Source organism: Salvelinus fontinalis, chromosome 3, assembly GCF_029448725.1.
Source record: "Salvelinus fontinalis isolate EN_2023a chromosome 3, ASM2944872v1, whole genome shotgun sequence".
NCBI lineage: Eukaryota > Metazoa > Chordata > Actinopteri > Salmoniformes > Salmonidae > Salvelinus > Salvelinus fontinalis.
In genome coordinates, this window is record NC_074667.1 from 76,110,605 (window position 1) to 76,125,190 (window position 14,586).

At 47.4% G+C, this 14,586-nt stretch overlaps 1 protein-coding gene across 3 annotated transcripts in view; it reads left to right on the forward strand.

Annotated features, from left to right (window-relative positions):
• Window positions 1-14,586, forward strand: part of cpne5b (copine Vb) — a 334,834-nt gene that overhangs the window by 200,819 nt on the left and 119,429 nt on the right. For all 3 annotated transcript variants that reach the window (XM_055918053.1, XM_055918052.1, XM_055918054.1), the window contains one exon: window positions 9,775-9,838. In XM_055918053.1, the coding sequence (XP_055774028.1) occupies window positions 9,775-9,838 (64 nt within the window). The remainder of the gene's footprint in view (window positions 1-9,774; window positions 9,839-14,586) is intronic.

A 14,586-nucleotide genomic window follows, 5' to 3' on the forward strand; every position in this document is an offset into this window, starting at 1 on the left:
AGGCACACTAAACCAGCATGGCTACCACAGCATCCCATCTGGTTTGCGCGTATCATTTGTTTTTCAACAGGACAATGACCCAAAACACACCTCCAGGCTGTGTAAGGGTTCTTTGACCAAGAAGGAGATTGATGGAGTGCTGCATCAGATGACCTGGCCTCCACAATCACCTGACCTCAACCCAATTGAGATGGTTTGGGATGAGTTGGACCGCAAAGTGACGGAAAAGCAACCAACAAGTGCTCAGCATATGTGGAAACTCGTTCCAGACTGTTGGAAAAGCATTCCAGGTGAAGCTGATTGAGAGAGTGCCAAGACGGTGCAAAGCTGTCATTGTCACGACTTCCGCCGAAGTTGGCTTCTCTCCTTGTTCGGGCGGCGTTCGGCGTTGCTGGCTTTCTAGCCATCGCCGCTCCATTTTTCATGTATCCATTGGTTTTATCTCTGCTCTCCTGCACCTGACTTCACTACCAGTACGCACACACCTGACAGTCATCAAGGCAAAAAGTGGCTCTTTTGAAGAATATAAAATATATTTTGATTTGTTTAGCACTTTTTTGGTTACTACTTGATCCATATGTGCTATTTCATAGTTTTGATGCCTTAACTATTATTCTACAATGTAGAAAATAGTGAAAAATAAAGAAAAACCCTTGAATGAGTAGGTGTGTCCAAACTTTTGATTGGTACTGCATATCAGTCCAATGAGATTATGCATATGTGTAACAAACTATAATATGCAGAATGAGATACAATGAGATCATGTATGGAATTTAGGTGTGGATATGTGTGTGTGTGTGTGTGTGTGTGTGTGTGTGTGTGTGCGTGCGTGCGTGCGTGCATGCGTGCGTGCGTGCGTGCGTGCGTGCGTGCGAGCGTGCGAGCGTGCGTGCGTGAGAGTGAGTGAGTGTGTATGTGTGGTGTTGTCACTGGAGTGGACGTCTGCTAATTGGCTCACTCGTCAGTGTGTCATGAGAGAAGGGGGCTTATTAATGTGACGGATGAGCTGACAGGGTGGAGCTGACATGGGGGAGCTGACAGGGGGGAGCCGACAGGGTGGAGCCGACAGGGTGGAGCCGACAGGGTGGAGCCGACAGGGGGGAGCCGACAGGGTGGAGCCGACAGGGTGGAGCTGACAGGGTGGAGCTGACAGGGGGGAGCCGACAGGGGGGAGCCGACGGGGTGGAGCCGACGGGGGGGAGCCGACAGGGTGGAGCCGACAGGGGGGAGCCGACAGGGTGGAGCCGACAGGGTGGAGCCGACAGGGTGAAGCCGACAGGGGGGAGCCGACAGGGTGGAGCCGACAGGGTGGAGCCGACAGGATGGAGCCGACAGGATGGAGCCGACAGGGTGGAGCCGACAGGGTGGAGCCGACAGGGTGGAGTTGATAGGGGGGAGCTGACAGGATGGAGCCGACAGGGTGGAGCCGACAGGGTGGAGCCGACAGGATGGAGCCGACAGGGTGGAGCCGACAGGATGGAGCCGACAGGATGTAGTTGACAGGATGGAGCTGACAGGGTGGAGCCGACAGGGTGGAGCCGACAGGGGGGAGCCGACAGGGTGGAGCCGACATGGTGGAGCCGACGGGGTGGAGCTGACGGGGTGGAGCTGACATGGTGGAGCTGACAGGGTGGAGCTGACAGGGTGGAGCTGACAGGGGGGAGCTGACAGGGGGGAGCTGACAGGATGGAGCTGACAGGATGGAGCTGACAGGATGGAGCTGACAGGGGGGAGCTGACAGGGTGGAGCTGACAGGATGGAGCTGACAGGGTGGAGCTGACAGGATGGAGCTGACAGGGTGGAGCTGACAGGGTGGAGCTGACAGGGTGGAGCTGACAGGGTGGAGCTGACAGGGTGGAGCTGACAGGATGGAGCTGACAGGGTGGTTGCATACATATGCAACACGCACTGACTCCCTTTCTCTTCTACACACACACACACACACACACACACACACACACACACACACACACACACACACACACACACACACACACACACACACACACACACACACACACACACACACACACACACACACACTCTGCTTCACCCTCCATTTTGCAATTATATTTTGACAGCGTGGCCCTCTGCTTGCAAAATACCTCCTTTAATATCCGTCTTCAAACCCTTTCCCGGTCTGTTCCCAGAGCTTTGAAGCTGTGTGCTTACCTTTTACAGCAGTGGGCTAAATCAGGTTAACACAGAGTGGTTTCTTGGTAGTCTTAAACAAATCTACTTTGAAAGAAAAGTATACACCTCACACACATGGTTATGGGCTTTAAAAAAGAAGACAGCTGTACCATATCAGATATAGAGTTGAAATGTGTTACAGTTTGAGTTTCCATCCCAATATTACACTTTATATACATCACAGAATACTGAACAAAACCGTTTGACATAGAAACACTGGATTGTCGGCGTTAAACAAAAATATAATGTTTATTAATTCTGAAATTCAAAAAAATATTAACAACATTCCACCCATTAGGCCACAAGAGGGCACTTTGTTCATTCTACTGCAGGAAATGGCTGGGTGTATTACACATGCAGAGGAAATGACATGGCCGTGCCGCTTTCTCTGTTATGAGTTTTGTTGATGCGGTGTGGTGAGAACACTGTGCTCCTCTTCAGGGGTCCTGGCTTTGCTTCAGTGGGGAGAGTCGCTTCCTTCCACATCTTATCTTGAAGGCTTTAAAGAGCTCTTTTTATTGCTGTGGGTTTTTGGGTGGACTGTGGGTTTTTGGGTGGACTGTGGGTTTTTGGGTGGACTGTGGGTTTTTGGGTGGACTGTGGGTTTTTGGGTGGACTGTGGGTTTTTGGGTGGACTGTGGGTTTTTGGGTGGACTGTGGGTTTTTGGGTGGACTGTGGGTTTTTGGGTGGACTGTGGGTTTTTGGGTGGACTGTGGGTTTTGCTTGGTTTGATGAACCACCTCGGGTGGTTCTACCCACAACCTCCTTGAGAGAGACACAGACAGACACACACACACACACACCTACACACACAGACACACACACAGATACACACACACACACACACCTACACACACACACACATATACACACACACACCTACACACACAGATACACACACACACCTACACACACACACACCTACAAACACAGATACACACACACACACACACACACCTACACACACAGACACACACACAGATACACACACACACACACACCTACACACACACACACATATACACACACACACACCTACACACACAGATACACACACACACCTACACACACAGATACACACACACACACACCTACACACACAGATACACACACACACATTTACACACACACCTACACACACACACACACCTACACACACAGATACACACACACACATTTACACACACACCTACACACACACACCTACAAACACAGATACACACACATACACACACACACACACACATATACACACACATACCTACACACACAGATACACACACACATATACACACACACACCTACACACACACATATATACACACACATATATACACACACCTACAGTTGAAGTTGCAAGTTTATATACACCTTAGCCAAAAACATTTATACTCCGATTTTCACAATTCCGGACAATTAATCCAAGTTAAAATTTCCTGTATTTGGTCAGTTAGGATCACCATTTTATTTTAAGAATGTGAAATGTCAGAATAATAGTAGAGAGAATGATTTACTTCAGCTTTTGTTTCTTTCATCACATTCCCAGTGGGTCAAAAGTTTACATACACTCAATTAGTATTTGGTAGCATTGCCTTTAAATGGTTTAACTTGGGTCAAACGTTTCGGGTAGCCTTCCACAAGCTTCCCACAATAAGTTGGGTGAATTTTGGCCCATTCCTCCTGACAGAGCTGGTGTAACTGAGTCAGGTTTGTAGGCCTCCTTGCTTGCACATGCTTTTTCAGTTCTGCCCACACATTTTCTATAGTATTGAGGTCAGGGCTTTGTGATTGCCACTCCAATACCTTGGACTTTGTTATCCTTAAGCCATTTTGCCACAACTTTGGAATTATGCTTGTGGTCATTGTCCATTTGGAAGACCCATTTGCGACCAAGCTTTAACTTCCTGACTGATGTCTTGAGATGTTGTTTCACTATATCTACATAATTTCCTCCCTCATGATGCCATCTATTTTGTGAAGTGCACCAGTCCCTCCTGCAGGAAAGCACCCCCACAACATGAAGCTGCCTCCCCCGTGCTTCACGGTTGGGATGGGATTCTTTGGCTTGCAAGCCTCCCCCTTTTTCCTCCAAACATAACCATGGTCATTATGGCCAAACAGTTCTATTTTTGTTTCATCAGACCAGAGGACATTTCTCCAAAAAGTACTCTCTTTGTTCCCATGTGCAGTTGCAAACCGTAGTCTCGCTTTTTATGGCGGTTTTGGAGCAGTGGCTTCTTCCTTGCTGAGTGGCCTTTCAGGTTATGTCGATATAGGACTCGTTTTACTGTGGATATAGATACTTTTGTACCGGTTTCCTCCAGCATCTTCACAAGGTCCTTTGCTGTTGTTCTGGGATTGATTTGCACTTTTCGCACAAAGTGCATTCATCTCTAGGAGACAGAACACGTCTCCTTCCTGAGCGTTATGACGGCTGCGTGGTCCCATGGTGTTTATACTTGCGTGCTATTGTTTGTACAGATGAACGTGGTACCTTCAGGCGTTTGGAAATTGCTCCCAAGGATGAACCAGACTTGTGGAGGTCTACAATTATTTTCCTGAGGTCTTGGCTGATTTCATTTGATTTTATAATGATGTCAAGCAAAGAGGCACTGAGTTTGAAGGTATGCCTTGAAATACATCCACAGGTACACCTCCAATTGACTCAAATTATGTCAATAGCCTAAAAGAAGCTTCTAAAGCCATGACATCATTTTCTGGAATTTTCCAAGCTGTTTAAAGGCACAGTCAACTTAGTGTATGTAAACTTCTGACCCACTGGAATTGTGATACAGTGAATTATAAGTGAAATAATCTGTCTGTAAACAATTGTTGGAAAAAGGACTTGTGTCATGCACAAAGTAGATGTCCTAACCGACTTGCCAAAACTATAGTTTTATTGACTCCAACCTAAGTGTATGTAACCTTCCGACTTCAACTGTGTAGACACACACACACACACTGTCGTTGCCATGTCAAGCCAGGTGTCACGTCAGGCAGGGTCATAAAGGTGTTAGTGTCAGAACACAAGCAGCGGAGACTGTTTTCTGAGGCTGTTCTAGAGTGTTTTATACCAGCTGTCTTTTTCCAGGATGACAAAGGACCATACAGTAACCATACAATGTACTGTCCATCAGCAGCTCAATAACCATACAATGTAGTGTCCCTCAGCAGCTCAATAACCATACAATGTACTGTCCCTCAGCACCTCAATGACCATACAATGTAGTGTCCATCAGCAGCTCAATAACCAGACAATGTACTGTCCCTCAGCAGCTCAATAACCATACAATGTACTGTCCCTCAGCAGCTCAATAACCATACAATGTAGTGTCCCTCAGCAGCTCAATATCCATACAATGTAGTGTCCCTCAGCACCTCAATAACCATACAATGTAGTGTCCCTCAGCAGCTCAATAACCATACAATGTAGTGTCCATCAGCACCTCAGTAACCATACAATGTAGTGTCCATCAGCACCTCAATAACCATACAATGTAGTGTCCATCAGCAGCTCAATAACCATACAATGTACTGTCCCTCAGCACCTCGATAACCATACAATGTAGTGTCCCTCAGCCGCTCAATAACCATACAATGTACTGTCCCTCAGCACCTAAATAGTTCAGACCCTCAGGACCCAGCCTGTGACCCAGTTCAGACATTCAGGATCCAGCCTGTCACCCAGTTCAGACCCTCAGGACCCAGCCTCTCACCCTGTTCAGACCCACAGAACCCAACCTGTCACCCAGTTCAGACCCTCAGGACCCAACCTGTCACCCAGTTCAGACCCTCAGGACCCAGCCTGTCACCCTGTTCAGACCCTCAGGACCCAACCTGTCACCCAGTTCAGACCCTCAGGACCCAGCCTGTCACTGTCACTCCGTTGTACTGTTCCTCAATGGGCTCATACAGACCATCTAGTTCTGACCAGCCACGATGGAACTGGATTTAATAGAGAAGGAAAGAAGGAGGATAAAGAGACAGGGGTGAGAAAGAGAAAGAGAGGAAGAAAGAGAGAGAGAAGGAGAGAGGGAGAGAGGTAGAGAGAGAGAGTGAGAGGGACAGAGAGAGAGAGATACAACACTGTATATATTTAATATGACACTTGTAATGTCTTTATTGTTTTGAAACTTCTGTATGTGTAATGTTTACTGTTAATTCGTTTTGTTTGTTTCACTTTTGTGTATTGTCTACCTCACTTGCTTTGGCAATGTTAACACATGTTTCCCATGCCAATAAAGCCCCTTGAATTGAATTGAATTGAATTGAGAGAGACAGAGAGAGTGAGAGGGGGACAGAGAGACAAAGAGAGTGAGAGGGGGACATAGAGACAGACAGAGAGAGAGATAGAGAGAGAGAGAGAGAGAGGGGGACAGAGATACAGAGAGAGAGAAAGAGAGAGAGAGAAAGGAAGGTATTGGGGTATCATTCTTGGGGTTGGGGTTTCAGTGGCCTTTGAATGTGTTCTCTGAACTCATGGAACTGTAGGTGATGCAACCATCCGATAGTGGGAGAGGAACATTTAAAGGACTGTGGAGGAGGAAAAGCTTGAGGAGGGGTTTGAGGAGGGTGAGAGAAGCGGAGTTTGAGGAGGGTGGGAGAGGAGGGTGGGAGAGGAGAAGTTTGAGGAGGGTGAGAGAAGCGGAGTTTGAGTAGGGTGGGAGAGGATGAGTTTGTGTAGGGTGGGAGAGGAGAAGTTTGAGGAGGGTGAGAGAAGCGGAGTTTGAGGAGGGTGGGAGAGGAGGGTGGGAGAGGAGAAGTTTGAGGAGGGTGAGAGAAGCGGAGTTTGAGGAGGGTGGGAGAGGAGGAGTTTGAGTAGGGTGGGAGAGGAGGGTGGGAGAGGAGGAGTTTGAGTAGGGTGGGAGAGGAGAGGAGGGTGGGAGAGGAGAAGTTTGAGGAGGGTGAGAGAACCGGAGAATGAGGAGGGTGTGTTTGGGAGAGAACTATCTGTGAATCTGTGAGATATCTCTCTACCAATGATCCATAATGACATAGTGGACTCTGAACCTAGATGCTCATAGACCAGTGGCCAATGGAAAATACACTCTAAATAAAAGATCAAAGAGGTAATAGATGGAGTCCAACATTCCTCTTCAATCAGACCTCAACCCTCAGCCTTAACTCTCTTATTCTAAATCTGTAAACATTGAACAATTGATTAAGATCCATCAATGTGAACCGCAACAAGATTGTTTATTATTGACCAGTCGGGTGAACACACTTTAGTAAAGATGTGAGAAAGAGAGAGAGATGCAGAGAGAGAGATGCAGAGAGAGAGAGAGAGAGAGAGAAATAGAGAGAGAGATGCAGAGAGAGATGCAGAGAGAGAGAGATGCAGAGAGAGAGAGATGCAGAGAGAGAGAGCGAGAACACCCAAGGTGAGGCAAGGTTAGATGAATACCTCTTTGGGATTTGCACTAAATGAATAAATAAATCCATTCCCTGACATGTTCTTCTTATTGAGTGCCCTGACAGCGTAGCAGTGAGGAGATCCTAGTGGACCTCTGACCTCTGACCTCTGACGTCCAGCACCATTCCAGCCCCTTACTGGAATTTCAGCTCCACCATCTCATCTGGTCGCTGAAACTAGCTGTTAAATAATTCAAGGCTCTTACTCAGTCAGTCTAATCCTCAGGGTCCAGAGGGAGGGAGGAGTGGGAGGAAGGTAGAAGAAGGGAGGGAGGAAGGGAGGGTGGTTGGGAGAAAGAGCTAGAGAGAGGAGGAAGAGGATGGCGATTGCTGCGGTATTGAGAGAAAAACAAAGAATGTTGGGGAAAAGGGCAAGACGCACGTACACACCATCCTAACCAGCTCCACCCTAACCAGCTCCACCCTGCCGGCTCCACCCTGCCGGCTCCATCCTAACCAGCTCCACCCTGCCGGCTCCACCCTGCCGGCTCCATCCTAACCAGCTCCACCCTGCCGGCTCCACCCTAACCAGCTCCACCCTGCCGGCTCCACCCTGCCGGCTCCATCCTAACCAGCTCCACCCTAACCAGCTCCTCCCTAACCAGCTCCACCCTAACCAGCTCCACCCTAACCAGCTCCACCCTGCCGGCTCCACCCTGCCGGCTCCATCCTAACCAGCTCCATCCTAACCAGCTCCACCCTGCCGGGCACCACCCTGTCGGCTCCACCCTAACCAGCTCCACCCTAACCAGCTCCACCCTAACCAGCTCCACCCTGCCGGCTCCACCCTGCCGGCTCCACCCTGCCGGCTCCACCCTAACCAGCTCCACCCTAACCAGCTCCACCCTAACCAGCTCCACCCTGCCGGCTCCACTCTGCCGGCTCCACCCTGCCGGCTCCACCCTAACCAGCTCCACCCTAACCAGCTCCACCCTGCCGGCTCCACTCTGCCGGCTCCACCCTAACCAGCTCCACCCTAACCAGCTCCACCCTGCCGGCTCCACCCTTACCGGCTCCACCCTGCCGGCTCCACCCTAACCAGCTCCACCCTAATCAGCTCCACCCTGCCGGCTCCACTCTGCCGGCTCCACCCTGCCGGCTCCACCCTAACCAGCTCCACCCTGCCGGCTCCACCCTAACCAGCTCCACCCTAACCAGCTCCACCCTGCCGGCTCCACCCTAACCAGCTCCACCCTAACCAGCTCCACCCTGCCGGCTCCACCCTGCCGGCTCCACCCTGCCGGCTCCACCCTGCCGGCTCCACCCTAACCAGCTCCACCCTAACCAGCTCCACCCTGCCGGCTCCACTCTGTCGGCTCCACTCTGTCGGCTCCACCCTGCCGGCTCCACCCTAACCAGCTCCACCCTAACCAGCTCCACCCTGCCGGCTCCATCTGTGCTCATCCATCACATTAAAAGCCCCCTTCTCTTATGACACACAGAGGGCTGTCCACTGACGAGTGAGCCAATTAGCAGACGTCCACTCCAGTGTCATTAAACCCCCTGGTCAAACAGAGATTAGACAACACCACACACACACACACACACACACACACTCACTCTCACTCTCTCTCACACACAGACAGAGAGAGAGACAGAGAGAGATACAAACAGAGAGACAGAGAGAGAGACAGAGAGAGAGACAGAGAGAGACAGAGAGAGAGACAGAGAGACAGAGACAGAGCGAGATGGAGGAAGAGAGAGAGATTGAGGTGGAGAGGTGGAGGAAGAGAGAGCGAGAGATGGAGAGATGGAGGAGGAGAGAGAGAGAGAGAGAGAGAGAGAGAGAGAGAGAGAGAGAGAGAGAGGTGGAGAAAGAGAGAAAGAGAGGAGGATAAGTAGATGAGAGAGATGTATATTCAGCACCATGGTCAGCATCTGTCAACCCTGCGCTCTGGATGGTTTCAGGACCATGGACAGTGACAGAGAGTTGCATGCCATTTCTGTTACATGCAATCAGAACAACCTGTCTCATTGTGATCTGAAAAGCAGGTGTGTTCCCTCGCTAGCCAACCGGTGACATTTCATGATCAAGTGAGCGTCAACACATCCTGACACTCTGGTCCTGGAGGACTGGAACTCAGCATCTCTGTCGTTCAGATGCTTCACCCGTCCCTGCCTAACTTAACCATGTGTTGTCCTCTCTCCTCTGTTTCTGTTTTCTACAGCGGTATAGCTGGGAAGAAATGTGGCACCATCATTCTGTCTGTAGAGGAGCTGGGTAACTGCAGAGTAAGTAGACCGACTATTCACTTCTGGTATTGCCATCACTATACTGTAGACCAGGGGTGTCAAACTCATTTCATGGAGGACCTAGAGTCTGCTGGTTTAAGGTTTAAGACCTAGGCAACCAGGTGAGGGTAGTTCCTTACTAATTAGTGACCTTAATTAATCCATCAAGCACACGGAAGGAGTAAAAATCTTCGGACACTAGGCCCTCCACGGAATGAGTTTGACACGTGCTGCATCTGGGATTTTGTTTATCATGGATCATTACTCTTCATAACAGAATTTAGTGCTTGCATAGCTTACGTGATGTGGAATAGAGTTCCATGTAGTCATGGCTCTATGTAGCACTGTGTGCCTCACATAGTCTGTTCTGGACTTGTGGACTGTGTAGAGACCTCTGGTGGCATGTCTTGTGGGATATGCATGGGTGTCTGAGCTGTGTGCCAGTAGTTTAGACAGACAACTCGGTGCTTTCAACATGTCAATACCTCTCACAAATATACAGTATCAGTCAAATGTTTGGACACACCTACTCATTCAAGGGTTTTTCTTTATTTTTACTATTTTCTACATCGTAGAATAATAGTGAAGACATCAAAGCTATGAAATATCACATATGGAATCATGTAGCAACCAAAAAAAAGTTAAACAAATCAAAATATATTTTAGATTTTAGATTCTTCAAAGTACCCACCCTTTGCCTTGATGACAACTTTGCACACTCTTGGCATTCTCTCAACCAGCTTCACCTGGAATGCTTTTCCAACAGTCTTGAAGGTGTTCCCACGTATGATTTTGGAAGCCAGGTCATCTGATGCAGCACTCCATCAATCTCCTTCTTGATCAAATAGCCCTTACATAGCCTGGAGGTGTGTTGGGTCAGTGTCCTGTTGAAAAACAAATGATAGTCCCACTAAGTGTAAACCAGATTGGATGGCATATCACTGCAGAATACTGTGGTAGCCGTTCTGGTTAAGTGTGCCTTGAATTCTGAATAAATCACTGATAGTGTAACTAGCAAAGCACCCCCACACCATCACACCTCCTCCTCCATGCTTCACGATGGGAGCCACACATGGAGAGACCATCCGTTCACCTACTCTGTGTCTCACAAAGACACGGCGGTTGGAACCCAAAATATCAACTTAGGACTCATCAGACCAAAGGACAGATTTCCATCGGTGTAATGTCCATTGCTCATGTTTCTTAGCCCAGGCAAATCTCCTCTTCTTATTGGTGTCCTTTAGTAGTGGTTTCTTTGCAGCAATTCGACCATGAAGGCCTGATTCACACAGTCTCCTCTGAACAGTTGATGTTGGGATGTGTCTGTTACTTCAACTCTGTGAAGCATTTATTTGGGGTGCAATTTCTGAGGCTGGTAACTCTAATGAACTTATCCTCTGCAGCAGAGGTAACTCTGGGTCTTCCATTCCTGTGGTGGCCCTTATGAGAGCCAGTTTCACCATAGCGCTTGATGGTTTTTGCAACTGCACTTGAAAAAACGTTCAAAGTTCGTGAAATGTTCCTTATTGACTGACCTTCATGTCTTAAAGTAATGATGGACTGTCGTTTCTCTTTGCTTATTTGAGCTGTTCTTGCCATAATATGGACTTGGTATTTTACCAAATAGGGCCATCTTCTGTATACCACCCCTACCTTGTCACAACACAACTGGCTTGGCTCAAACACATTAAGAAAGAAAGAAATTCCACAAATTAACTTTGAACAAGGCACACCTGTTAATTGAAATGTATTCCAGGTGACTGCCAAGAGTGTGCAAAGCTGTCATCAAGGCAAAGGGTGAAGAACCTCTTTGAAGAATCTCAAATACAAAATAAAATGTGGATTATTTAACACTTTTGGTTACTACATGATTCTATATGTGACTCACCACCTGGATTCTGTCTTATGTAGCAAAAATGTGGAAAAATGTGAAATGATGTTTCTTACATTGGATAAAAGTAAAGAAAAATAGTATATAATATTATATCATACCCTGCATTTGAGGAACAATGGGAAAGTAATTCTGCTTTGAAAGTTAATCAACTTGTAAACTCACTTTTGAGAAAGTGAGAAATTGCCTTTGAAAGTTTTGGTGTCTAGTGAAGAGTTCTTTGTCTACACCTATTCAGCATCGTTGACACCCTCTTAAGCTTTAGCCCCACCCATCTCGTTCCGCTCTCGGAGCGCACACTTGACGCTGTGGCCGATGATTTGTTTACCTCTCGATTTGTTTACCTCTCGATTTGTTTACCTCTGGATTTGTTTACCTATGCAGCTCGCCAACGCTAGAATTTCTTACCTGTATACATCATCGTGCATGATGGACGCGTCTCCCTGTCAGAAATGCCATGCCACGGTTGCCCTTAGTTTGAAGATGTAATCCGGAGACAGGTGTTTTCTCCATCTCTTTAACTATCATACTCTAAGTCCACTGATTTCAAAACCTGATCCTCCAGAAAGTGGAGAGCAACTCTTATGCAGCTCCACTACACAATACATTTGAAAAAAAGCCGCGTTCGACAGGATTACCAACACAGACTGACCAGCTCAAATAGACAGAAGCCTTCTATATGGCAGACCAATCCGAATGCCTCTCTGGTGATGTCCAGCCCACTCATTATCTCAGCCAATCATATTTTTCTGTGGCTTAACCAACAAGGCTTGTAATTGAAGTTCACATGTTCAAGAAGGCATTTCTGCCCAAAAATGCATTTTGATTTAAAAAATAATTTTATGTTCAAACAGCTCTCCTGTGAAGTCAGGACATGTGACATAAGCCGTTTCCTGAATTGGGTTACATATGTGTTATTTCATAGTTTTGATGTCTTCACTATTATTCTACAATGTAGAAAACAGTCAAATAAAGAAAAGCCCTGGAATGAGTAGGTGTTCCAAAACTCGCACTGTAGAATGTAGACTGTAGACTGTAGACTGTAGACTGTAGACTGTAGACTCTAGAATGTAGACTGTAGACTGTAGACTGTAGACTGTAGACTGTAGACTGTAGACTGTAGAATGTAGACTGTAGAATGTAGACTGTAGAATGTAGACTGTAGAATGTAGACTGTAGACTGTAGACTGTAGAATGTAGACTGTAAACTGTAGACTGTAGAATGTAGAGTGTCGACTGTAGGCACTTAAAAGGCACTTAAATCTTTTGTCTTGTGCATTCCCGCTCTGAATGGCACACATGCGCAATCCATGTCCGGCTTTCACCAGGATTCACCTGGTCAGTCTATGTCTTGGAAAGAGCAGGTGTTCTTAATGTTTTGTACACTCAGTGTACATCAGCATCACTGTTACTGCACACATCATCATATAGTAAACTGCAGTACTGCTTACTCGTACTACTGCCTATTCCCTCCAATACAAATCTGGGCCTGGAAGCCAGTTCCACTTCTTTTCTTCATTGTTATCTCTAACCAGGGACTGATTTAGACCTGAGACACCAGGTGTGTGCAATAGAACAGAACACCAGCAGTAGTCCAGACCTCGTAGGGTGAGAGTTGAATACCCCTGGCCTAAACTATACATATAATTGCTTATAGCATATTTATAACTGGACTATAACTACTTATCATTGTTTAAAAGAGGTCCTTATAGCCCGTGATGTTGACTATGTATTCAGTGCTAGTCATTAACCGTCTGACTGTATCTGCTGTCTGAATGAGGCTACTAGCGACACACTGTAAAACGTGGGACGGCGCGGTTGTTCATCTGGAGTGCTTTTTCTGATTGGTATGCTAAAAAATCATTCTGGCTTGTTCAACCTATTCTATTCAATTTGTCTGAAATCAAATAACAAATTTGACACGCCAAGAATTTTGACGTTTTTTACCGTCTCCATGGTGGCTCTGTTGATGAAGATGGGGCGTGCCCAACCTGGTTCCTTCTGCAGTCCACAATCAGCTCCTTTGTTTTTCTGACGTTGAAGGAGAGGTTGTTTACTTGGCACCACGCCGTCAGAGTGCGAACCTCCTCCCTGTAGGCCGGTCTCGTCGTTGTTGGTAATGAGGCCTACTACTGTCGTGTCGTCAGCGAACATGGTGATAGAGTTGGAACTGTGTGAGGTCACGCAGGAGAGGACTGAGGAGGCACCCTTGTGGGACCCCTGTGTTGAGGATCAGTGTGGAGGAGGTCATGTAATGTTGACTACCTTCACCACCTGGGGTTTATCAGAAGCTTTTAGTGAACCAACAGAGGATGTTATGTAGCTTCCCTGTTAAGCTATCAATCAATCAATCAATCAAGTTTATTTTATATAGCCCTTCGTACATCAGCTAATGTCTCGAAGTGCTGTACAGAGACCCAGCCTAAAACCCCAAACAGCTAGAATGCAGGTGTAGAAGCACGGTGGCTAGGAAAAACTCCCTAGAAAGGCCAAAACCTAGGAAGAAACCTAGAGAGGAACCAGGCTATGAGGGGTGGCCAGTCCTGTTCTGGCTGTGCCGGGTGGAGATTATAACAGAACTATGCCAAGATGTTCAAAAATGTTCAAAGTGACAAGCATGGTCAAATAATAATCATGAATAATATTCAGTTGGCTTTTCATAGCCGATCATTAAGAGTTGAAAAACAACAGGTCTGGGACAGGTGGCGGTTCCATAACCGCAGGCAGAACAGCAGCAAGGCCAGGCGGACTGGGGACAGCAAGGAGCCACCACGCCCGGCAGTCCCGACGTATGGTCCCAGGGCTCAGGTCCTCCGAGAGAAAGAAAGAGAGAAGGAGAAAATTAGAGAGAGCCAAG